This window comes from Dasypus novemcinctus, chromosome 25 (genome assembly GCF_030445035.2).
Source record: "Dasypus novemcinctus isolate mDasNov1 chromosome 25, mDasNov1.1.hap2, whole genome shotgun sequence".
NCBI lineage: Eukaryota > Metazoa > Chordata > Mammalia > Cingulata > Dasypodidae > Dasypus > Dasypus novemcinctus.
Window position 1 is genome coordinate 18,299,735 of NC_080697.1, and position 25,542 is coordinate 18,325,276.

The following is a 25,542-nucleotide window of genomic DNA, read 5'->3' on the forward strand; positions in this document are numbered from 1 at the left end:
CTCTAAAACAATGCAGATTACCTGTGGATGACTCAACTGGAAAACAACTAGTGGCTGAGGCCATTCACTCTGGGAAGAAAAAGGAAGCAATGATCCAGTGCTCTCTGGAAGCTTGTCGCATCCTTGATACTTTGGGATTGCTGCGTCAAGAAGCAGGTGAGTAGATGGGAGCACTTTTTTCTTTAAAAAAGAAAGAAAGGAAATTTAACATAAAATATCATAAAAACTCTCTCTGTCTATGGGAAGAATGAAAATTGTACAGAATTCTATGAAGTGAAAAGAAAAAATTCCCTAACTCAATACTCTGAAGTAGCCATTGTTTATATTCTTCCAGACATTCTGTACATATATAAACATGTATGTTTTGAGCTCATACACACATAAATGCAATCGTGTTACTTGTATTCTTTTTTTTTTTTAAGATTTATTTTATTTATTTCTCTCCCCTTCTCCCCGCCCCCACTGTCTGCTCTCTGTGTCCATTGGCTGTATGTTCTTTGTGTCCACCTGCATTCTTGTCAGGTAGAACTGGGAATCTGTGTCTCTTTTTGTTGTGTCATCTTGCTGCATCAGCTCTCTGTGTGTGCAGCACCACTCCTGGGCAGGCTACACTTTTTTAGAGTGGGTCACCTCTCCTTGAGGGGCGCACTCCTTGCATGTGGGGCTCCCCTATGCAGGGGACACCACTGCATGGCACAGCACTTCTTGCATGCATCAGCACTGCGCTTGTGCCAGCTCAACACACGGGTCAGGAGGTCCTGGATTAAAACCCTGGACCTCCCATGTGGTAAGAGGACACTCTATCAGTTGAGCCAAATCCACTTCCCACTTGTATTCTTTTGTGACTTACTTATTTCCCATAAGAATGTATCATGGACACTCTCCGTATTAGTACATTAGATTTACCTCATTTTTAAGAAACTCTCTGGCTATTTTATAACTTATTAATAGGGTTGTATTACATATCTATTCTTAAGTTAATTTTTATTTTTGCAAAGTAAACTATTTGTAGTTTAAAACAAGTAAAAGGCTATGTGTAACAAAATGTAGTTGTTCCTGCCCTAAACCCCCTATTTCGTTAACAAAAATATGCTTTTGGGGAGCAGATATAACTCAAGTGGTTAAGTGCCTGCTTCCCATGTACAGGGTCCCAGGTTTGATCCCCAATACCTCTAAAAACAAAAACAAAAAAGCAAAATAAATGAAAAAACCAACTCTTATTAGGGAATGAATGTAGGTCAGTGATTGAGCGCATGCTTCCCATGTTTGAGGCTCTGGGTTCATTCCCTGGTACCTCCTAAAAAAAAAGAAAAAGGGTATACTGTTGTATTTTGAATCATTAATTTTAGACATTATCTGTTGACTCCCTGTTAAATTAGTATTTAGCATGTACATTATTATATTTATGCAAATATTAGTCACAGCCAAGCAGTTTTGTTTTTTGTGTGTTTCTAAAGCTAATCATTGCTTTTTTTTTTTTTCGTGTGTTTGGTTCTTTTTATACCTCTTTTTCTTACCACATCTGTTAATAGTCTCTCAGTATACTTTCCCACAGAGTCCAATCACATCAAATAATTTGCCATTTCTGATTTTTTTTTTTTTTTTTTTTTTGAGACATTTCTCCTGGAGAACTCTATTTATTTTCCTTTTTTTTTTTTTTGGCGGGGGGCAGGGGGGAGGGTCTATTGCTATCTCAACCTGCTGCAGAGCTGTTGTCTTGGGACTTTGTTGTCATTCTCAAATTTCCCTAACCTTTCTCTAGTTAAGGGTTGGATTTTCTGTTTCTTGATTCTCCCATTCTCATATTTCTCGGTTTATTCCCTTGTTTTGATGGAGGCATACCTTTCAATTGTTTAAGCAGGTTAAAAGCTGGTATAACAGTAGAGTGCATGTGTGGTGATAGTCTCCAATGGATTCCATGTTTTTTACTTTCTTGGTTTACTTTCTTGTTTTGGTAGACATCCTTTATCATCTAGTGGATTTCTAAGAAAGAATGTGTAGTAGGTAAACTTTATTAAACCTTCCGTCCCTGAAATTATAATTATTCTAGCTTCATCATTTTTTTTTAACTTTCTATTCTGAAATAATTTAAAAATTACAGGAGAGTTGAACACACAATACAAACCCTATACAAAAAACTCTAACCTGCAAGCTTCCTCCCAAAAAATATACCAGACCTACCAGCTTCAACATTTTGGCATTCCTGCTGTACAATTCCACCTATCTATCCATCATCTATCCATTTATCTTTCCAGCCACCTTCTGAACACTTGTGAGCAGGTTACACACACAACACTCCTTGAACACGATACCTCCACTCAAATTTCCTATGAATAGGATACCCACTCATGTAGCTGTCTTGGTGCAGTGATCAAGTTCAAGGAATTTAACATTCATATAAAACTTACATTCTGTATTCCAGTTTTTTCTTATGTCCCAGTCATATCCTTTTCTCCTTCAGTCCGAGATCCCACTCAGTATCATATATTGCATTTAATTGTCATTATCTTTTTAATTACTTTTTTTTTTAATTGGGGAGGCATATATATAGTACAACATAGATCTTCATATCTCTTTCCTGTAGTTTTAGTGCATTTTGGAGAGAAAATGAAACTAGTTATGTATTTTTAATGTACCATCATAACATTGAAAATCATCAGTCTTACATTAATAAGGACTATTTTGGTTGCGCTAGCTTAGAGAGAAAGGTTATTGGCCCCCAAAGCTGGGAAGAGTGACTCACAGGATTGAAGGAAGATCTGCATAAATTAGGGCTTCAGGTTCTAGAAGTAGAACTCATCCCAGAACACAAACAAGCTGTGTGTGTGTGTATCTTTTTGTCTGTGAGTGAGACTGTGTCATGAATGCATGGTTTTATTTTGTAAGAGATCCTTACCCCTTGCTGAAAAGCTGGCTACTTGTAGTCCTGGATTTGTAATGTCATATTTTAATAATCCCATTGGAAAAAAGAGCCTCTTTTTTCCCTATCCCTAAATATCAAGGAAGAACTCTTATTAATCTGACTTTGGTGATATGCCTACCCCTAAACCAGATGGAACTGTGAGGTGTTTTCAAGAAGAAAAGGGGCACTTTTACCAGAAAAGGGGAAATGGGATGATACAAGTTCCCTATCGATGAGCTTTCCAGATTTTTACTGTTAGAAGCAATGTTGCATTGATATATATATAGGAGAAGTCTTTAGAAATAGAGCTGCTCGGTCAATTGATGTGTGCATTTTTAATTTTGGCAGATGTAAGATTGACTTTCAAAAAGAGTGTGTCATTGTACATTCCTTCCATTTGTTTGAGAGTCCTTTTTCACATATCCTTACCAAAATGAGCATTATTAATCTTTTTAATTTTTTTCCTGGACTGATAGGTGAGAAGTGAGATCTCATTGTTTTCATTTGCATTTCTTTCGTTATTAAAAAATTTAACATCTTTTTAAATATTTGTTGACATTTGTATTTCTTTTTCTGTGAATTGCTTTTATTATTCTTTTTCAACCTTTCTTTTGAGTTTTTGGCCTTTTTCTCATTTATCTTTTTTCTTTATTTCTCATTACTTTTTCTTAATTTTTAAAAATTTTCTCTTTTTTTTTTTTCTCATTACTTTTTAGGAGCCTTTCTTTCATTATATTAGTCCTTTTTCTTTTTTTTTTTAAGGTACTGCGTTAGGAACTGAATCCAGGGCCATGTGTGTGGGAAGCAGGCGCTGAACCACTTGAGCCACATGTGCTCCCCAGTCCTTTATTTTTATACATATATTTGACTGCTCCTTGATTCCTCTTTCAGAAATTGTTCATCCTTTAATCTGTTTACCCATCCATTTTCTTTTCTTTTTCTTTTTTAAGAATCTGAACTCATTATCTTCATTTTATCTACCTATAGTATCTCGGAAAAGGAAAGCCAAGAACTGGGAAGATGAAGACTTTTATGATAGTGATGATGACACATTCCTTGATCGAACTGGCCTGGTTGAGAAGAAGCGTCTGAACCGAATGAAAAAGGCTGGAAAGATTGATGAGAAGCCAGAGACCTTTGAATCATTGGCAAGTTTTATTGATTGAAGTAGTCGTGGGAGTTTAATCATCTTAAAAAATAATGTATTATTTAAAACTGTTTTAGGATAGTTATAATAGCTTTGAAATCTAGTATTGAATTATAACTTTGTATGATCCGTAAATTTGATGGCAACAATCAACTAGACTTATCTAAATTGTTGGAAAAAAAATTTTATTTGCTGCTAGAGACTTTTATCTAGGTTGATACTGATCCATTAATGAACACTCTTCAGATATGATGTTACCTCAAAAAAGAAAGGAAATATTTCCAAATGTGGACAGTCTGAGGTGATACTCACTTTTAGGCTTCTGGCAGCCAAGAGGAATCAAAGGCATTTTGAGGAGTCTAATGTGGTAATGGTCTTCAGTAGCGTATTCTTCATGACATTATCATAAGGTGGCATGTGCTTGCACTATACGAAGTAGTATTCGGAGCTTAAAGCATACCTACTATCTATCTAACCTTTTGATTCACCAATGAAAACAAGTACCTTGAGTACATTCTTTTAAGTAAAATAAAGTCTGAGTTCAGTACATTCATGCTGTTTAATTCTGAATTCTCTAAGTCTGAAATTAGTGCAGTTAGAATTAAATATGAAAAGTGTTAACTCCATGTGGAATGGATTTAACTGGACTTCTTAATTAAGCCTATTAAAACTGGTAGTAACAGTAGTGAAAATGAGAGGAGGAAAATAAGGAAAACTTTCTTATAAGAAAAGAAATATTTGCTAACCCTGATAATTTGGGCATTACAGGTTGCAAAGTTAAATAATGCTGAAAGGGAACTCTCTGAAATTTCTGAGAGGCTGAAAGCCTCAAGCAAAGGTAAGAAAGAGAATGATTCACTCAACAAACTTATTGAACTCCTATCATATACATTGTAGTATGCTAGGCTTTGGGGTTACTCTGGCTAATAAGAAAGGTCATATAGAATATGGAGCCCAGGAATCTTTTTAAGGTACATCATAGCATTTTGGAGTTAGAAAGAACATAAATCATTTGGTCCAACCTTTATTTAGTAGATGAGAGGAATGAAGCCCAAAGAGGTAAAGTGACTTCCCAAGGTCTCACAGTTATCATTTGTATCCTTATTCCTAATATCAATGGTAGTCTATGCCCAGCCCTGTATTAGAGCCTTTTTTATGGAATCTTTGGCTGAATTTTTAAATATATGGGGTTTTATGTTGTGTGAATTTGTCTTCACAAAGTTAAAAAAATAAATATTTGGGGCTACCTTTTAAAATAAGATTATCCCTATTTTGGATAGCTCTGTCAGAGTCACCGTCTCAGGATTCTCTAGATGCTTTCATGTCAGAAATGAAGTCGGGGAGTGCATTAGATGGTGTGTCCCGGAAGAAACTTCACTTGAGAACATTTGAGCTAAGGAAAGAACAACAGAGACTTAAAGGACTGATAAAAATCGTAAAGCCAACAGAGATTCCAGAACTAAAAAAGTAAGTCTGTCTTAATTATATTTGGAATTTATAATAAGTTAGCATAGATAAGAATTATATGTTATCTTCTTAGTAATCATTATGTAATAGAAATATATTATGAGAAACCTTTAAAGGACAGAAGGCAGTGGTTTCATAGATTTACTAAAACCCATTTCATTTTGAGATAAAAGACTGTTAGTTTTAGATAATAGACTGCTAGAAGTTTATTAGAGAAAACGATATTGATTTCTGGTTCATTGAAATGTTCTGAGATTTTTTTACTTAATGTATTAGTGCAGAATAAACATTAAAAAGCAACGTGTGCAAAAGACTGGTTTCCCTAATAATAAAGAACACCTATGAGTGATAAGTAGACAACCAACCACCCAAGGAAAAGATGGGCATTGGATATCAACTGACAGGCCATATAAAAAGAAATACAAACAGCTCTTAACTATTTAAAAAGATGCTCTTGATAAGAGAAACCTGAATACTGCAACATAATACCATTTTTTAATCAATGAAATTGACAAAGATTCTTAAGTGTGATAATATACTATGCTGGTGAAGCTGTAACTACAAGGCATTTTCTTATATTGCTCACAAAAGGACAAATTAGTACAATCCCTATAGTGCGCAAATTGGCAGTTATCTATTTAGATTATAAATGCATGTGCCCTTTGATCTGACAATTTCTTTTCTAAGAATTTATTTCACAAGTATACTTGAATACATAAGAAACGATAAATATATATTACAGCATTATTTATAATAGTAAAAGATTAGAAACCACCTACATTTTTATTAAAGGTTAAATAATATACAGTTGAACACCATATAGTGATAAAGAGAATGAGGCAAGTATTTATGTAAGATATGGAATCATTTTCAGATATTTTAATTAATATAAGCATACATCGTGTGTAACAGGCTCTGGCCGTGTGAAAATGGGTGTGGGAGAAGAGTTCGTCTACATGGCTTGTATACACTTAAGATATCTGGTTAGTTCAGGATCCCTAAAACAGAGCCTGACACAGGGATTCTCCTGTTAGAGATTTATTGAGGGAAGCAGGATGGGGCAGGAAGAAGCTGGATAAAGAGCAGGGTGGCACCAGTTTGTCCTGCCTGGAGGCACAGGTATCCTTCTCAGTCAGGGGCCAGAGGCAATCCTGAAATAGGCATAGGTGGGAGCCTCTAGCTGCTGCCACTCATAGCAGCTGGTGGGCCTGGTAAAGGGAATTTGGGAGGGGTACGTGTCTGCTACTGTAGCTCTAGAGTTAGAAAAAACCCTGATAATATCGACCTATTTGGAGGAGGCCTGAATGACTGGGGGCAGCAATGGGTAGGAGATTTTACAGTATATACACTTTGTACTTTCTATTAGGAAATACCGAATTCTTTTTTTAAGAAGAGGAAAACCCTGCACCAGTTAGCCATAATGCTTTATATCTGTTGTGATATGGTTCCAGTTCTGGTTTTAAATAACAAATAGCTGTAAAAAATTAAAATAATATTATTAACAGTTTTGTATTGATAAAGGCAAATCTCTGCCTTGAGAAAAAACCTACCTCTCAGCCTAGGTATGTGGAGATTCTTCTTGGGTGTGTTGGCATTTAGGAGGAATAAGTTTAGAGGCCCTTCTTACTAGGAAAAGGCCCAATTCCCATAGTGAAGATGGAGAGAGAAGAGGGAGATCCCTGAGAGGAAACGGGCCCAAGACTTATGTTTTCCTTCAGAAATGTATGACTGGAAATTGTAGGGCTGAGCTTGCCCTCTTTTTCGTTCTCCCTTTTCTTCTCTTGCTCTTGTCTGTACGTCTAGAATTAAACCAGAGGAACTAGACCAGAGCTCAGTAGATTAGCCTGGACAAGGCCTTGGCATAGCACATTGTGAAACCAGGAATGAAATCTTTAAGAGTATGATTTCCCAGAGTCTAAATTGAATCTAAAATTAGTAATTCTTGACTCTCTTTCTCTGGAGTGATAAAATTTTAGGTGACTTTAAAACTGCAGATAAGAAGATAGAGTGTCATTTTAATACCTTTATCTGTCATTCGTAAGAGTTAGTTGACAACTGTTTAATGTATTTAAATACTTCTTCTAAAAGTTTATTTTTTCTTGAAAGGAGAGAAAGCATAATCCTCTGAAAGTTGATTTTATTATTGTTTACTTTGATTTTGGGGAAATTATTGGGATGGATTAATCCAAGTCAGTTTGTAGACATCTAGTGATCTTTGAGTAATTCGTAAGCAACAAGATTTTGGGAATAATTTTTCCCAGACTTGGCTTGTATTTCTGAATGTGTGTGTGAGAGAGAGAGAAAAAGAGAGAGAGAGAGAGAGCCAATCTCTCAAGTTAATAATGCTTTTAAGTTTTATGTTGTCTCATCAACCAATTCTGAATATGTGGAATAGGTTGTTGTGGAAATAAACAACCCCTGTGACCACAGTCCAGGTGGACAGCTCAAAAAGATGTCCTGGCCACCTGGGTTCATTCTCTTGTGCAGCAGCAAGTTTCTTGTTTTCTTTAGATCTGTATTATCCAGTACAGTACCCAGAAGCCACATGTGGCCATTGAAGTTGAAATCGATTAAAATCAAATAAAATTTGAAATTCATTTCCTCAGTCATATTAGCCACATTTTAAGTGCTCAGTAGCCACATGGCTAGTGACTACTGCATTGAACAGCACAGACAGAGAATAATTCCATCATTGCAAAAGGTTCTACTGCACAGCACTGCTTTAGATAGTCAGTAAGCATTTATTAAGCTTCCCCTTTGTACAAAACGTGTAACTTGGTGCTGGGGCATTACATAGAAGAATATCTAGATATTGAGAAGTACTCCTCTTATAAAGACATAGCTGATGAAATATTTTTGGAGCCCTTTATCTGTACAAAAGGTTCATCCCCAAATTACTAGCAGGTTATATTTAAAATTTCTGTGTAGGTTGACCATTTAATATAGTCTTTCTTAGATCAAACCACCAAAAAAGTCCATTTGACCCATGTGATATTTCAGTTAACTTTCTGATAGGAGGTATGTTAGTACTAGAGTTAGACTTCCTAGATTTAATTCTCAGCTCCATAAATTATTTTTGTCATTTTTTGGCAAATTGTGTAACTTCTTTGATCCTCACTTTCCTCATCTGTATATTGGAGATAAGGATATTGCAAAGATTAAATGAATAGCACTTAATAAAATGCTGGCACATATGTATTATTTTTGCCGTCATTATCATAGTGTATACTATTTTTTTTAAGATTTATTTATTTATTTTTCTCCCCTTCCCCCCCACCCCGGTTGTCTGTTCTCTGTGTCTATTTGCTGTGTCTTCTTTGTCTGCTTCTGTTGTTGTCAGCAGCATGGGACTCTGTGTTTCTTTTTGTTGCATTATCTTGTTGTGTCAGCTCTTCCTGTGTGCGGCACCATTCCTGGGCAGGCTGCACTTCTTTTCGCGCTGGGCGGCTCTCCTTACGGGGTGCACTCCTTGCGCGTGGGGCTCCCCTACGCGGGGGACACCCCTGCGTGGCAGGGCACTCCTTGCGCTCATCAGCACTGCACGTGGGCCAGCTCCACACTGGTCAAGGAGGCCCGGGGTTTGAACCGCAGACCTCCCAATGTGGTAGACGGACATCCCAACCACTGGGCCAAGTCTGCCACCCAGTGTATACTAGTTTTGTTACACCTAGCAACTATTTGTAACGCTGTTTTTGTGGAGAAAAGGTAAAAACTCAGGAGGCCTAGTTCAGGGTAAACAAATAATCGATGAGCTTGAATTCCAACTCTGTAATCCTTTAATTTGATAAATCAGCCCCTGTGGGGTGTTTTGAGGTAGACGTATTGGGCTGCTCCAGCCTCTCTCCTGCTGGTAGGATGTGTGTTCACCTGGTTTCTCCTCCTCCTCCTCTCATACTTTGGATGCTGGCCTATGGGTCCTATATGCCTTCTCCCTCCCCTTCTCACATGAGGGTTCAACTTCCAACCTTTTTTCCTAACTCAGCCTGCCTCCCCAACCGCCTAGCAACTCTTGATTGTGATTCCACCTTCTGCTTTCCCATGTCCTTTGGGCAGTCTTTGCGCTTTCTCCAAGCCAGGCCAGCCATTTAATGTAGCTGTTGCCTTTGTCTTTCCATGCCAGAGCTTTCTTGAGGCCTGTGGGAAGGGCTGTGGAGGGCAATGATTTGGCAAAGGGTCTTTCAGGCCCAGGCAGGCCGGATTCCTCTGGTGGCCTTAGTAAGGGAATGGATTTTTATCTCTAGTGGGGAGAAAGGAGGTGAGGTTGGGCCCAAGAGCCCCCTGAGGGGTAAGACTCAAGTAAAAGAAGGAAGTAGTGGCAAGAGGGGCTTCAGGGTGAGGTAGGGTAGCCGTTTTCTTGTGTGGGTCACTGTGAGTTAGGAGTGCCTGTATGTTAACTTTCTGATAGGAGGTAGGTTCGCACTAGAGTTAGACTTCCTAGGTTTCATTCTCAGCTTCATCAATTATTTTTGGCATTTTTTGGCTCCTCCAGAGTACAGGGCCATCTTGTCTCTTTTCTAATTTCTCTCTCTCCTTTTTGTTCATCCTCAGCTTGGCCCTACTGGGCTTGGATTTTCTCTTTTCTTAGGAGTTACTGGATATTGAATCCAGGACCTTGATAGGAAGTAGGTGCTCAACCACTGAGCTTCACGTACTCCCTGAGGCTTGGCTTTTATAGCCGCCTCCAGCCAGTGGGAGTGCCCCCAGTCTCACCAGTGCCAGGGTCTTTCACATTGTCATTGTCATTACTCACCGCACGTGCCTAGCCTGCCACCCCATCCCGCCCCTCATCCCACACACAACTTTTTTAATATCCTGCGCTCAGAGCTTTGTGAATGATTATAAGTGTAAACTCCAGATAAGTGAGACACTGGGAAAACCGGGCTTTACACCATGGGCTCCTCTCCTGCTGCGCAGTAGAGATGAGGTCGTGCCTATGTGTACTCTTTGTATTGTCATCCTCATTTTGTGAATATGAAGTCTTTTAGGATGTTGCAAGTTGCTAGACTGAGATAGCAGTCCCATCTTGCCCTTAATAGCTTTGCCCTGTGATGGTCGGCAGCGGTGTCCATTCACACTCTGCTGCCCTTTCTTTTTGTTGTACACTTAGATATTCATTTTGAGGTAATTTTTGTTTTGCTAAAAATTTCTTTGTTGGTGTTGTAATATTTTTTAGATATAACCTTGGACTCAATGGAATAGATATGTATAAATTATTATTTCTTCCTAGGACTGAAAATCAGACTACAGATACAGGAAACAAAGCTAAAAAGCTTACATTGCCTCTCTTTGGTGCCATGAAAGGAGGAAGCAAATTCAAATTAAAAACTGGAACAGTAGGGGTAAGTTGTGGGTCAGGGTATCAAACTATTAGCTCTTGAGTGATTCCTGAGTATTTTTTCTCTTTTCTTTTGAAAACTCAAATGGCTCATTTCAGAGTAGTATGAAAAGGGGCAGTGGATTTTGGTGTGATCACATCTCTCCTAGGATTTGGTTCTTGGATTTTTCTGTTCACCTGAGGGTTATCAAGAAGTGGTGACTTGATTCATTTGCAAGTAACTGATTTATAAATCAGAATACCAATTTATTAATTTGTGGTTAATGTTGCATTTAAGAAAAGGTCTCTTGCATTAAATACTTCTTTCCTGGTGGATATTATAATATTCAACTAACATGTAACATATTCTGTGCATATGGCTCTGCCATGTGATTTTCCTTACATCCTTTAATCCTTCCAACATCCTTATGAAGTGTGGGAATTATTAACATCCCACAGGGAAGGAAACAGTTGGAGAGGTTCAATATAAGAGCATACCATCATAAGTACCTAGGCTGGGAATCAACCCAGGCTTCTGCTTCTTGAGTTTTATGATATTTTTGCTATCTTATAATACCTCACTGATGTATATTTTCACTTTACCTACATTCCTATTCATAGATTCAGCTTTTAAGATTTTTATCGTTCCCTCTAGCTGAACCTTGTATAAGGGTAAACTGCCCTCTGGTGGCAGGGATTTGCAGTCACAACTATATGGCCTGCCTGTGTATGTTTAGATTGTGGTTTGCCTGAGATGGAGGCTTCCTGTGTGTGTGTGTATTTACGTTTTAAACAGAAGAGAAACTCTTTACCAAAAAGCCTTCCTTATGGGATTACTGAACCTAATCCCATATTTAAAAGGTGATATACCTATGGTGTAATTTCGTACCTTCTTGCCATTCCTTAACTGTCATCAGCTTTTTTCTAATAACTACTTTTATTGAAAGGCCTTGATTAAAATGTTATCTTATTCTTTAAGAAATGTCTTCCTTTCTTCAAGATATATTTTACTGATTTACTTGTTTTGTTTCCTTAAAATTATGTTAAGTCTAAAATGAAAGAGCAGTACAAATGATTAATTTCTTATGAATGTTATCTGATTTATTCCCTAGAAGATTTTTAATGCATTAGATGCCTTTAATGTCATGTCGGGTAATAGGACAGAATTCCTGCAGCTGGTACTTACCTAGAATAAATATTTTCATTCTCTATAAGCTGCTCAAGTGTTTTGTTGTTGTTGTTCGTTTTCATTTTGTTTTTATGGCTTAGAGCAACAGAAATTTATTGTCTCACAGTTGTGGAGATTGCTCAAGTATTTTGTAGTTAATCCTACCCCCATGGCTCCCTTGTTTGTTTGTTCATTATTTTTGCTTTTTTGTTTTTGCTCATAGTTTTTATTTTATTTTTTTAATGACTCTGAATTTTTATTTTTAATTCCATGTATATCCAACTAGAACTGTACAGTGAAACCATTTTGTTTGTTTTTCTTTTCTTTTTTTTTCCTTCCCCACCCTCTCCTCACCCTGCTGTTTTGCCGTTTGCGTCCATTTGCTGTGTGATCTTCTGTATCTATTCCTCTTTTTGTCTTCTCTTTTCATTTTTCTCCTCTAGGATCCACTGGGATTCCATCCTAGGGACCTCTGATGTGGAGAGAGGTTCCCTGTCAATTGCGCCACCTCAGTTCCTGGTCTCTGCTGTGCTTCACCTTGACTCTCCCCTTCACCTCTCCTTTGTTGTGTCATCATCTTGCTGTGTGACTCACTTGCATGGGCACTGGCTCGCCATACGGGCACTGGTTCACCAGGCAGGCACTCGGCTTGCCATGCAGGCGCTCTTGGGGGCACTCGGCTCGCCACACAGGCACTTGGCTTACCACACGGGCACTCACATGGGCACTCGGCTTGCTGCGCAGGCTCTTGACTTGCCACATGGGCACTCACATGGGCACTCACGTGGGCACTTGGCTTACCACGTGAGTCGAACCCGTGTCCTCCCATGTGGTAGGAGGAGACCTTATCACTTGAGCCACATCTGCTTCCCCTGCACTTGTTTTTGTTTGTTGTCTGCTCATTGTTTTTTGCTCACTGTCTGTTATTTTCTTTAGAAGGCACTGGATACTGAACCTGGGACCTCCCATGTGGGGGGCAGGTGCTCATCTGCTTCAGTCACATCTACTCCCTGCTCATTTAAGTGTTTTTTTTTTTTTTAAGATTTACTTTATTTATCCCCCTCACTGCTTTCTGTGTCCATTTGCTGTGTGTTCTTCTGTGACTGCTTGTCTTCTCTTTAGGTGGCACCAGGAACTGATCTTGGGACCTTCCAGAGTGGGAGAGAGGTGCTCAATCTCTTGCGCCACCTCAGCTCCCTGGTCTGCTATGTCTCTTACTGTCTCTCCTCTGTGTCTCTTTTTGTTGTGTCATCTTGCTGCACCAGCACTCCTGTGCAGGCCAGCTTGCCTTCATCAGGAGGCCCCAGGAATCAAACCCTGGACCTCCCATATAGTGGACAGGCACCCATTTGCTTGAGCCACATCTGCTTCCCTCCGCTTATTGGTTTTCGCTCGTTGTTTGTTGTTTCTTTGCTTTTTTTTTCCTTGTTGTTTTTTTTCCTCGATGTCTGCTGGTGGTTTGTCTTCTTTAGGAGGCACCAGGAACTGAACTTGGGACCTCCCGTGTGGGAGACAGATGCTGAACTGCTTGAGCCACATCTACTGCCCTGTAGTTAATATTTTTTGACCCTAGAGACTAATAGATATTTGCCAAGGGTAATAATAGGTGAGTAAAATTTCATGTGAAAGTCCTACTTCAGCAGGTTTCTATAGGGTTTGTCAACCTAGAAAGGTTAGATATTCTACACTTAGCTTATGTAGAACTTATTGTTCACAGTTTCATTTCCCTCACAGAAGTTACCCCCCAAGCGTCCAGAACTCCCTCCAACTCTAATGAGAATGAAGGATGAGCCTGAAGTAGAAGAGGAGGAAGAAGTGGAGGAGGAGGAAGAGGAGAAAAAGGAAGAGCATGAGAAGGAAAAAAGGGATGATGGAAGTGACAGGCTACAGTGGAAAGTAGAGCCAGAAGAAGCAGGGCAGGGAGCGAGTGCCCCCACAGATGTCACATGTTCTAAAGAATCAAAAAATCATGGTAATATCTTTCCTTTCCATTCCATGCTATTCACTGGCTCACTTGCATTAATCATGGAGAGGTTTGAGAAAAGAAAGCCTGTTCTTGCTTGTGCATTTTGACTTTGTATATGTGATAAATCTTTCTCTAACGTAAGGAAGTGTACCTTCTTGGTCTTCTTCCTTTGACTGCCCCATTGCAAATCAAGGGCAGATATTTCCAGTCTGTTCCAGAATGAGAGAAAATATAAGCTGTGAAATCTGAACCCATAGCTGATGCAAGACAATCATTGTGAGTTAGAGAGCAGAATAGGGTGGGTGCTGGAGTCTGACAGGTGGTTTGGGATAGGCCTGCCCTTATTCATTTTTCTCCCACCTCTAAAGCAGAAGTTAAGCCTAATTATACCAACTAAACGTAACTTCTAAGAAGGATCAGGCCCTATTCATCTTTTGGTCTATGGTACCTAGCAGAGAATCTGGCATATAGTAGTCACTGGCCTCAGCAGAGATTTGATGAAAAATATTGAGAGGAATTGATTGACTTTTAATTATAATTTTTCTGATTATAAAAGGAATATAAGTTCATCGTAGAAATTTTAGATGATGTATAAACCTCCAAAGGAGAAAAGAGAAATCTCCCACAATCCCAATCCCAGAGAGATTCTTTTCAGTTTCTTCTTATCCTTTGTCAATTGTAGGGGTTATTTTCCTAAGAAATACCAGGGTTGGCCATACTGGTTGGCGAGATTAAGATCTCACGGAAAATATGGAGCATGACGAAAAACAATAAAACTTGGCATTAAATGTGTGTGGGAGTGCATGCATTTCTACTTCCAAACAAACCAGGTTTGTCTACATAAGAACACCAGGCCTGGTATGTAGCCTACTCTTGATTGAGAAACATGAAAGTTACTGTTTTCTCATCTGTGAAAGGTCAACCTTTTGTATTTGCATTCTCTTTTGTTTAGTTATTGGCAAAATGCCTGACCTTTTAAAAGATATTGAGGAACTTGTACATACTTTTCTCTGAGTCTGATCTTTGATCCACACGTTGAGAAGGTGTTATATAAACAGATATCTTTTCACCACCCGTGTGGAAAACAGGAATGGGGGCAATAAATATTGTATATTTTTTGTTGAAGGAAACTAAAACAGATATTCATGTGTAAAAACACATTTTTAAAAATTTGATTTGCAAGACAAAGTAATTAGCAGAGATACAATTGGTCAGGGATTATTCCAGTCCTTTATTCTGCTTATCCTTTTTTTTTTCTCCCTCTTCTCCTTTCTGCTGTTTTTGCTTTCTCTGTCCATTCACTGTGTGATCTTCTGTATCTGTTTCTCTTTTTGTCTTCTCTTCTTGTCTTTCTCCTCTAGGATTCACCAGGATTCAATCCTGGAGACTCTAATGTGGAGAGAGGTTCCCTGTCAATTGCACCACATCAGTTCTGATCTCTGCTTTCACCTTGATTCTCCCCTTTGTCTCTCTTTTGTTGCATCATCTTGCTGCGTGACTCACTTGCGTAGGCACTGGCTTAACTCACAGGCACTGGCTTACCGCGAGGGCACTGGGTCACCACACAGGCACTCACCTCACCACGCAGGCACTGGCTTGCCATGCAGGCATGCTTTCTCTTCTTTTTTTTTTTTGTCTTCACCAGGAGGCCCTAGGGATTAAACCTGGGTTCTCCCAAATGGTAGGCGGAGGCCCTATCACTTGAGCCACATCTGCTTCCCTGTTTATCCTTTTTAAAATGACATTAAGATCATAACATACATGCTATTTTATAACCTATTTTTCTCGTAGTTTAAAATATTCTTCTAAAATGTGGTTTGTTTTCTTTAAAGATTTATTTTATTTCCCCCACCCCTTGTTGTTTGCATTCGCTGACTGCTCTCTGTTCATTTTTTTTTTAGGAGGTACTGAGAACCAAACCCAGGACCTCCCATGTGTGAGGCAGGCACCCAATTACTTGAGCCACCTCCCTGCTTGTTGTCTCTCATTGTGTTTCCTTGCTGTGTCTTTTTATTCATCATCTTGTTGCGTCAGCTTGCTATGCCAGCCTGTCACGTCAACTTGCTGTCTTTACTGTCTTGTTTTCTTTAGGAGGTGCTAGGAACCGAACCTGGGACCTCTCTTGTATTAGGTGGGTGCCCAGCTGCTTGAGCCACATGTGCTTCCCTAAAATGTGTTTTTTAATAAGGGGTGTGGTGGCCCCTCTAATTTATTTAGTGATCTCTCTATTAGATATCTGAGTGTTTTATTAATTTTTTGTTATAAAAAACATATAATCTTGGTGCTCATCTCTATTTTCTTTGAATATATTCCTGTAAGTAAAATTTCTAGGCTAAAAAGTATGTACAATTTTAAGGCTTTTGGTAAGTTGTGAAAACATTTTACCTCAGAGTTGACCTGTTTTTAAAGTGGAAAATTGATGGTTCTCTGTTAGATACCTGGAAGCACTTTTATTAAAAATCTAATTAAGGTTGGTAGATGATGGTGGTAGTAAAACTGAATGATTATGTATGTACTTAGCTGTTTTGTTTTTGTTTTTTTTCTTGGCTATGAATTAGATAATAACATGATACTTCTTTTTTTAGAAAACACGTCTCAACTCAACCAGGTGGAACAGAATAAAGATTATCAAGAGATTAGTGAAACAGCTGCTTCACTCAAGGAACCCTCAAGCAAGTAGTACAGCTAACTCCAAGCTGCTCTGCATGCATGCGGCCAGCTGGTTTCGTAGAGGAGGGGCTGGAACTGATCTAAAGGCAGCTCCGAGTGACCTAATAGACTCTGGGTCGATGCTGCTGCCTGGGCTGGGGATAAAATTGGAATATTTGAGAGGTGTCTGTTTTGTTCCATTCCATTTTACCTTTGTTAATTCCTCTTCTACCTCCTGGGATTCCCAGTGCCTGACCCACCAAGCACTTGATGCCTTCATGCTTCCCTCTGGCTGTGCAAAGCCCTTCACGTTTATCTCTCTCAGACTTAAATATGTGCATTCTACAGGAGTGATTCCAGAACTATTAAAATAAATTAGTTGAAAGGTCAGCCAACTAGAAGGGCTGTGTTTCTGTGGTTTTACTTGTAGAATAGTAAAATCTACAATAGTAAATTGTAGAATAGTAAAATCAGCCTCATTTCCTTTACCTTTTCAGGTGGTGTGATTGTATTCAAGCTTGTAGAATAGCTTAGGATTTGAAAACTAGGTTATTATTTAAAGGAAAATTCTAATATAGGTTTTACTATAGTAGAAGAAATGTTTTAGAATTGTGTTGGTGTTGATGTTTTCTTCAGTAATTATAATGCTCTCTTATGAGGAATTTTTCCTTTCTAATATAACTTATTCTGAAAATAGATACTTTTTTTTTTTTTTCCAAGTAGTATCAAAGAATGAACATGGAAAAAGCAGCAATGAATTGAAGAGAAAGAAAGCTCCTGGACCAAGCAAAGTAAGTACTTAATCATAATCTTTCCTTCTCTGGAAGTAAAAACCATTTCCCTTGTTATGGACCACATCCAGAAGAGTGAATCTTTGGAGACCAAGGTTACAGAATTTCAACTTCATTATACTCTCACTCCTAGAAATGTAGGCTTTCTTTTATTTTTATTTTGGAATTTTCAGTCTTGGAGTTCTCTGTTCTTGCTTTCACCCTAGCTCCCATCCACCCTGTTTCCTATAACCCCTCAGTGAAAGTTACCTCTTTTATTAGTTTATTTGTGAATCTTCCTTCATATTCTAGTATGCCTTACAAGGACATCTGAATAATACAGTCTTATTTTCCTTCTTTTAGTACACAAAAGGTAGGATGTAATGTACTGCATTTTACATCTTGTTGCTGTTGTTTTTAAATTGGTTCCAGTGGTATCACAAGCCTTTTTAATTTTTTTTATTTTTTAGAGCAGTTTTAGGTTTACAGAAAAATTATGCAGATTTTCCATATACCACCCCCCAACACACACAGTTTTCCCTATTATTAACACTTTGCATCAATGTAGTATTTTTGTTACAATTGATGAACCAATCTTATTGGAATTACATTATTAACCATAGTCCACTTTGTGTTGTAGAGTTCTGTGGGGGTTTTTAAATACTATTTTATTAATAGCCTTTGCTTAGCTTATGTAACTCCCAATGAAGACTATCTTACAAATAGTGTATGTTCTTTTTCTTTTTTTTTTTTAGAAGGTACCAGGGATTCAACCTGGGACCTTGTACATGTGAGGCAGGCACTCAACCACTGAGCTATACCTACTCTGCTCTATCGGTTTTAAACAATTTTTTTTCCTGCTAGATAGAACATAAAACATCCCATTTAAACCACTTTCAAGTATACAATTCAGTGGTATTAATTACATTCATAATGTTGTATTACCATTACCACCTTCCATTACCAAAACATTTCTGTCACCCCACAGCTTTATACTAATTAAGGATTAACTCCCCATTTCCCAACCTATTCTAATTTCTTTTAAGATTTATTTATTTTTAAATTTATTTCTCTCCCCTTCCCTTCCCCCTCCCAGTTGTCTGCTTCTCTGTGTCCATTCTCTGTGTGTTCTTCTGTGTCTGCTTCTATTCTTGTCAGCAGCCAGGAAATCTGTGTCTCTTTTTGTTGTGTCATCTTGCTGCATCAGCTCTCCTTGTGTGCGGCACCCCTCCTGGGCAGGCTGGACTTTCTTTTGAGCTGAACGGCTCTCCTTACGGGGTGCACTCCTTGCGTGCATCAGCACTGTGCATGAGCCAGCTCCACACGGGTCAAGGAGGGCCTGGGTTTGAACCATGGGCCTCCCATGTGGTAGGCGGACACTCTATCCGTTGAGCCAAGTCCGCTTCCCCATTCTAATTTCTGACTATAAATTTGTGTATTCTGATTTCTTTATATAAGTGAGATCATACAACATTTGTCCTTTTGTGTCTGGCTTACTTATTCAAAATTAGGTCTTCATGGTTGCTTCATGTTATAGCATATATCAGCACTTCCTTCCTTTTAATGGTCAAATAATATTACATTCTTTGTATATACCACATTTTGTTTATTCATCTGTTGATGGACACATGAGTTACTTCCACATTTTGGCTGGTGTGAATGATGTCACTGTGAACACCAGTGTGCAAATATCTGTTTGAGTCTCCGCTGCCAGTTCTTTGGGGTATATATCTAGAGGTGAGATTGCCAGGTCATTTGGTGGTTCTATGTTTTACTTTTTGAGGACCCACCAAACTGTCTTCCACAGTGGCTGTACCATTTTACATTCCCACCAACAATGAATGTGTGTTCCTGTTTCTCCACATCCTCACCAACACTTTCCACTTTTAAAATAATAGCCATTCTAGTGGGGTACTTCACTGTGATATTTCCCTGTGGTATTACTTTGATTTCCCTAATGATATTGGGCATCTTTTCATGTCCTTATTGGCCATTTGTGTATCTTCTTTAGAGAAATTGCTCTTTAAGTCCTTTGCCCTTTCTTTAGTTGGGCTTTTTGTTGTTGAATTGTATATACATAAAAAAGTATAAAATAAAATATGTATAAAAATATATAAAAATATATTTTTCATATTAAACCTTTATTAGATAGATGGTTTCCAAATATTTTTTCCTATTCTATGGGTTGTCTTTTCAGTTTCTTGTTAGTGTCCTTTGTTGTACAAGTTGTAAATTTTGATGAAGTTGAATTTATTTTTTCTCTTTGCTTGTGCTTTTGGTGTAAAATTAAGAATCAATTTGCCTAATATGAGGTCTTGTAGATTTTCCTGTATATTTTTTTCTGGAGTTTTATAATTTCGTAATTTTAGTTTTTATATTTAGGGCTTTCATTCATTTTGAGTCAATTTTTGTATATATTGTGAGGTAGGGACCCACTTTCATTCTTTTACATATCAATATCCAGTTTTCCCAGCACCATTTATTGAAGAGTATGTCTAGTTTTTTCACCTATCATGGAAATCATCCTGTATCGGTATATCAAGAACTTCCTACTGTATGGATGTATCCTGGTTAGTCAGTTCCCTATAGATGGATATTTGATTTGTTTCCAGTCTTTTTATTACAACAGTGCTATGATAAATAGTCTTGTGTATACATCATTTTATATGTATACAGTAAATTCCCAAAGTGGGATTGCTAGGTGGAAAGGCATATGCCGAATTACCCTCTGTGGGGTCCACTTAGCACTCATAGCAGCAGTGTGTTAACTGTCTCTTTGTAAAGGCACCATGTCACTCTCCATGACTGAAAACCAGCTTGTGGAAACTTCAGGGGAAAAAAGTCAAAGTTCCAAGAAAGAAAGCTTCTCTGAGTATATTACTTATGTTAAGATTGTTAATGGAAACTCTTCTCTCTTAATTTTTGTTTGCTGATAGCCTTAGAGATAATAATGCTTAGAGTTAAAATTTTGAATACAATACCCCACCTTTTCTTTGCAGCTTCCACCAAAACTTTCCTCCACATATCCAGAAGATGACCCAGACTACTGTGTGTGGGTCCCACCTGAAGGTAGATTATTTTCACTTTTCCTTTCCTTTGCTTTCCTATTTATACTTTTGAATACGTAATATATATTGAAGGTTCAAAATAAGAACACTGAAGAGTACTGAAAAGTTTCCTTCCTGAGGACAGGTAGATTAAATGATCTAAAGAGATATAACAACTAAATGTAATTCATGGACCATGTTTGGATCCTTATTCAAACAAACTGCTATTAAAGTCATGAGCTAATCAGATACATTTGAGCTCTGGCTGGATATTTGATGGTACTAAGAAATTATTGTTAATTTTTAAAAAGTGTTATATTGATTTTTTTAAAAGTTCTTGTCTTCTAGAAATGTGTACAGAAATTATTCATAGAAGGAATGATATCTGAGATTTACCTTAAAATAATCCAGTGGGGAAGGAAGAGGAAAGGTGGGGGAGGGTAATAGAATGAAATAGGATTGGCCACTTACTGATATTGTTAAAGCCAAGTGATGGGTTCATAGAATGGGGGGAGGGGACAGGAGGGATTATATTTTTCTCTCTATTCTTGCATGTCTTTTAAATTGTCTTTATTAAGTAAAAAAAAAAAAAGTTTTTTTTTTCTGTGTCTCTGCCACCCAATTTTTTTTCTGAAGGCAATCAAATATTATCCCCAAAAATATGTATTATATAGAACTCCTTTATAAGCAATTAATTGCATTTTTCATCCCCCTTCCCTATTTTACACAAATGAGAACATGTTCTACATCTTGCTTTTTTGTACATAATACTGCATCTGGGAGATCTTTCCCAAGAGCTTTTTTTAATATGGCAGCATTGCCCTTTTAATGGTATGGATATACCTTTACTTTTATTTATTTATTTATTTATTTATTTATTTATTTATTTATTTATTTATTTATTTATTTATTTAATTTCTCTCTCTCTCCCCTGCCCTCCCCATCCCGGTTGCTGCGTCTTGTTTCTTTGTCCGCTTCTGTTGTTGTCAGTGGCATGGGAATCTGTGTTTCTTTTTGCTGTGTCATCTTGTTGTGTCATTTCTCCATGTGGGCAGTGCCATTCTTAGGCAGGCTGCACTTTGTTTCGCTCTGGGCTCCCCTACGCGGGGGACACCCCTGCGTGGCGCGGCACTCCTTGCGCGCATCAGCACTGCGCATGGGCCAGCTCCACACGGGTCAAGGAGGCCCGGGGTTTGAACCGTGGACCTCCCATGTGGTAGACGGACGCCCTAACCACTGGGCCAAGTCTGTTTCCCTACCTTTACTTTTTTAACCAGTCCTTTAAATGGATATTCCCTGCATTTCCAGTCTTTTCCCATTACAAACAACTCTGCAATAAATAACCTCTAATATATATACTTTTACAATTGTATAGGTACATTTGTAGAAAAATTTGTGTTAACCTGCAGGAACAAAGGCCATGAACATTTAAAAAATATTGTCAAATTTCATTCTGTAGCAACTGAACAAGTTACACTCCTGCCTTTGTCCTTAAGCAGTGTATGAAATGCTTGTTTCTCCATCTGTCCATCACAGTTGCTTTTTCTATGGATTAGGTATCTAATATACTTTGTAATTAATAAATAGAAATTTAGTTACTAGAAATGTTTGCTTTTTATCTTGCTAATAAGCACTAAGAAGTGAAAAGAAGACTATTTTGAACTTGTATATAAAAAGTAAGATTTGTACCATAGGAAAAAGTCTCTGTTTTACTTTTTGGCCTGCTGCTATCTGGTTATCTTTTTTTCCGTCCTGACTTTGAAAAAGTGAAAGTGTTTGTTTCTTTTTTCTCTAGGCCAAAGTGGTGATGGCAGGACCCATCTTAATGACAAATATGGCTATTGATAGCTGCAGAATCCCACAGGAAAACCTCATGGGCCGTGTGACAGGGATATTTGGGCAAGCATGTTAAGCTGAATGGCCAGAGGAATTCAGATGATCATTTGTATAATCCGATGACTTGTCCTTTCTTTCATGTTCTTGGCTTCCTAAATCTACCTACCCATTTTATTCTCCCAACTTTGGTATTTATGTTTAAAAGTGTGTGTGTATGTTAAAAGGAACCATATATTTTGAGAATCACTCAAGTAAGAGAGTTGACTCTATTAAAACCAGAAGACAAAGATGTCTCTAATGTCAATTGAAGGTCACAACCTCATTCATTAAGCATTACAGGGTCTGCTTTTCCCAAGCAGTAGGGGCCTTCCATCAGGTAGACTCTAGAATTCACTGACGTTACCACCTCAAATAAGTGTTGAAAGATGAAGTCATGCCACAGATGTGACCCCGGGGTATCCCTGTCATTCTTGGAAATAAACCTAGATACACATCACGGGTTTCCTGCTCCCTTCTCTTGTCATCCTCCTGCCAGGTTTGAGAACAAACCCTATCTTCCTGGGAGATGTTAAGGATCACAGCACCTTCATGCATCCTGGTACCAGTCCTGATAAAAACTTAGCCCATTGAATGTCCTCAATTCTAACCACTCCTTCTCACTTGGGAGGTGGCAAATAAACTAAAGGAAAGAAAAGCTGAATGTGTTCTACCCAGCTGGGGGCTTCACCCCTTTGTGGAGAAGGGAATAAAAGTTCCTTCCTCTCTGGAAACTTGAAGAAAGTATCCTGTCCTCCCCCCATCATCACTGCGTCACTTTCATGGGCAAGGGAAACCCAAAATCAGGAACAAGGTGAAGACCACTTGGATTCGGCCGAAGGCCGACCTAATCAGCAGGGAGGTGCTGTGGCCCAGCTGTAGGCAGAGGAGGCTGCTGCTTTTCTGATGCAGATTACACAGACTGCACAGAGATCGGCAGGAAGCACTGGTGAGGAGTTGTGGTCACCCTGGCAGAGGCAGAAAGTCTGGTTTGCTAAAAATGATAGGTTCACCTTTCAAAGAGGAATCGATATCATGAGAAACGATTACTTTGGACTTCATTCAGACCAACAAGGAAGAATTAGTTAATAGGAGAAGTGACAGGAATTTGGGGACAGAGCACCCAGGCCATCGTGGATCAAGAGGAGAGACAAGTGGACAAAGGTCTGAGCCAGGTCAGTGGTCTTCAAAGTTGTAAATCTTCATTCGAACAAAACTGTGTGTGGGACTCTAATATTTAAAAGAAGGAAAAATAGAAATGTTCTGGGTGAAGTGAGGGCACGGGGGATTGGAGCTACACACACACAAACATACACACCTCACTCGCTACCCTCACTGACACTGAGGAATCATACGGGCTCCACAGAGCATAGTTTGAAAACCACTGCTTAGCTGCTGTGGAAGACAGTTTGACAGTTCCTCCAAAAGTTAAGTATAGAATGATCATAGACCTGGCAATCCCACTTCTAGGTATAGACCCAAAAGAATTGAAAGCAAGGACTTGAACAGATATTTGCACACTGATGTTCATAATGGCATTATTCACAATTGCCAAAATTGGAAGCAACCCAAGTGTCCATCAACTGATGACTGGCTAGACAAAATGTGGTAGATACAAACAATGGGATATTACTCAGCCATGAAAAGGAATGAAGTTCTGATATGTGCAACAAGATGGATGAAACTTGAAGACATCGTGTTGAATAAAATAAGCTAGAAGCAAAAGGACAAAAGGATATTGCGTGGTCTCACCGACACTAAATAATTAAAATAAGCAAACTCCTAGAGTCAGAAACTAGAATATAGATTACCTGGGGGTGGGGAATTGGAAGTTAATGTTTAATTGGTACGGAATTTCTGGGTGATGCAATTTTGGTAATGGATGCTGGTGATGGTCACACAACGTTATCAATGCAATTAACAGCACTGAATTATATATTTGAATGTGGTTAAATTTTAGGTATGTATGGTACTAGAATTAAAAAAAAAAATGATGCCCCCAGCTGGCATTAAAACAAGGTGCCCCTCTGTCCCTGCAAAGAACAACAACAAACTATTGCTTTAGCTTTAGGAAAGCAGATTTCTAAATGTTCTGGAGACAGTTGGTATTGTCCTATGTCTAGAGCAAATAAAGACGGCATGTGCCAAAATACAAATATGTAAACTTGTACAATTAATGGCAGTGATTGGTGGACTTGACTCAAATGACCTGCTCATGATTTGTAGCTCCCTTTTCCTACGTAGGAGACTTGGAGCACATTTCATAAATTCCTTGAATCTCAATTCTGTCATGGATGAAACAGAGTAATTCTTCCTGCTCTTTGAATCTTAGATTTGTTAGTAAGGTATGAGATATGGGATCATGCGGGTGGATGTGCTTTATAGAGCTATGTAGATAGTAGTAGTCGTCATTCATAACTACAAACAGGCACAAATCATAACATTTGGGCCTGGCTTTCCTAATCTGTGAGAAAGGAGCCTGATTAGATCAGTGATTCTCAACCTTGGATGCATAAGAAAATCACCAGAGGAAACAAACGTTTAAAAAAGTCTGATGCCTGGATTCTACTCCAGACCAATTAAATCAATGCCTTTGAGGATGTGCTGTTTCAAAGCATCCCCGGTGATTCTAATGTGCATTCCATTGTGGAGATCCTCTAAGCTGGTGGTGGGGGGGGGGGGGGTCTTTTTTTTTTTTTTAATTTTATTTTCCCAGGTTGGCTCCCTTGTCTGTCTGCTCATTGTTTTGCTCATTGTTTTTGTTCATTGTCTGCTTGTTGTTTTTGCTCATTGTTCGTTTGTTTTGTTTTGTTTTTGCTTATTGTCTGCTCATTGGTTTTGTTCATTGTCTGTTTTTGTTTTCCTTAGGAGGCACCAGGAACCAAACTTGGGACCTCCCATGTGGGAGACGGGCGCTCCACTGCTTGAGCCATATCTGCTCCCCTAGAGCAGGGGCTTTTAACAAGGCATCCATGAGCTTGAATTAAAATTTAAAAAAAGCATTATCTTTTTGGGGATGTATTGGTGCAGGTGTGATATATTTATCAAATAATGCACAGTATAGTGTGGACTTAGTAAGTGGTCCATGGTTTTTACCTAACAAAGAGGTTCATGAAACAAAAAAGAGAACCAGCAGGCAAACTTTTTCCTTTTAAGGGCTGGCAAATATTTTAGGCTTTGCAGTCCATACAGTCTCAGTCACAACTACTCAACTCTGCTATAGTGACAGGGAAATGGCCA

At 38.5% G+C, this 25,542-nt stretch overlaps 1 protein-coding gene across 2 annotated transcripts in view; it reads left to right on the top strand.

The window, feature by feature from the left end:
* The window catches only part of SLC4A1AP (solute carrier family 4 member 1 adaptor protein), a 29,845-nt gene extending 5,387 nt beyond the window's left edge, over positions 1 to 24,458 (top strand). Inside the window, exons 5-14 of one of the 2 annotated variants that reach the window (XM_004452363.5) lie at positions 17 to 156; positions 3,890 to 4,050; positions 4,818 to 4,887; positions 5,330 to 5,516; positions 10,744 to 10,855; positions 13,733 to 13,970; positions 16,550 to 16,636; positions 17,337 to 17,404; positions 20,383 to 20,452; positions 22,226 to 24,458. In XM_004452363.5, the coding sequence (XP_004452420.2) occupies positions 17 to 156; positions 3,890 to 4,050; positions 4,818 to 4,887; positions 5,330 to 5,516; positions 10,744 to 10,855; positions 13,733 to 13,970; positions 16,550 to 16,636; positions 17,337 to 17,404; positions 20,383 to 20,452; positions 22,226 to 22,275 (1,183 nt within the window). In that variant the 3' untranslated portion in view covers positions 22,276 to 24,458. Of the gene's footprint in view, positions 1 to 16; positions 157 to 3,889; positions 4,051 to 4,817; positions 4,888 to 5,329; positions 5,517 to 10,743; positions 10,856 to 13,732; positions 13,971 to 16,549; positions 16,637 to 17,333; positions 17,405 to 20,382; positions 20,453 to 22,225 lie in introns of both variants that reach the window. The other variant, XM_012522898.4, reaches the window with a different exon arrangement.
* The last annotated feature ends 1,084 nt before the right edge of the window (positions 24,459 to 25,542 follow it).